The sequence below is a fragment of the Aplysia californica genome, unplaced genomic scaffold, assembly GCF_000002075.1.
Source record: "Aplysia californica isolate F4 #8 unplaced genomic scaffold, AplCal3.0 scaffold00250, whole genome shotgun sequence".
Classification (NCBI taxonomy): domain Eukaryota; kingdom Metazoa; phylum Mollusca; class Gastropoda; order Aplysiida; family Aplysiidae; genus Aplysia; species Aplysia californica.
Genome location: NW_004797520.1, coordinates 783,693 through 784,553, shown reverse-complemented (window position 1 = coordinate 784,553; position 861 = coordinate 783,693). Strand labels below are relative to the sequence as shown.

At 36.8% G+C, this 861-nt stretch overlaps 1 protein-coding gene across 1 annotated transcript in view; it reads left to right on the top strand.

The window, feature by feature from the left end:
* LOC101853565 (carbohydrate sulfotransferase 15) overlaps nucleotides 1-861 on the top strand; it is a 15,261-nt gene that overhangs the window by 9,691 nt on the left and 4,709 nt on the right. The window contains exon 6 of the mRNA XM_013083701.2: nucleotides 571-736. Within this exon, the coding sequence (XP_012939155.1) occupies nucleotides 571-736 (166 nt within the window). The remainder of the gene's footprint in view (nucleotides 1-570; nucleotides 737-861) is intronic.

Sequence of the window (861 nt, the reverse complement as noted above, 5' to 3'; positions counted from 1 at the left end):
CTATCTATCTATCTATCTATCTATCTATCTATCTATTGATCGATGATAATAAAAATACAAATGGTAATAATAATGAAACAAAAAAAATTGTTATAATACATGTAGTATGAATAATATTAATTATAATGGTAATATTAATTATTATAATGATAACTGCAACAGCGTTTTAAAAAGATATTTTATTTTGGCATGTCACTCCCCACTGATATCTCTAAAACTTCAGCACTTGTATAACTTACCGGTAATTGTGTTGTAGTCTAAATTAACTAAACTAAACTTCACTAAACTAAACTTCACTAAACTAAACTTCACTAAACTAAACTTCACTAAACTAGACTAAACTAAACTAAACAAAACTAAACAAAACTAAACTAAACTAAACTAAACTAAACTAAACTAAACTAAACTAAACTAAACTAAACGAGACGACCCGACACGACACGAAACTTCACAAAACGACACGGCACGACTCGACACGACACGAAACAAAACAAAAGCGAAACGAAACGAAATGAAACGAAACAAAACGAAAGCCCTCAAAATCCCTCGTTGTGCCCCACCTGTCCCCAGTCGACTCGAGTGCCTCCACCGCCTGGGACAACTGTCACTGGACAAGCCTGCAGGCCGGACACAACTGTACTGACCACTCGGAGTACTACATGATGGTGCCGGCCCTCATCGCCAGGATGAACCCACACACACGGGTCATCATCATCCTCAGGGACCCTGTCGACAGGTACGTCTGGTTTGGCCGTTTAGTTTTGTCTGTTTGCTTGTTGTTGTTGTTGGTTTTTTGTTGCTGTTTTTGTTGTTGTTTAGCTGTTGTTGTTATTGTTTTTTTGTTTTTTTGTTTGGTGTGTG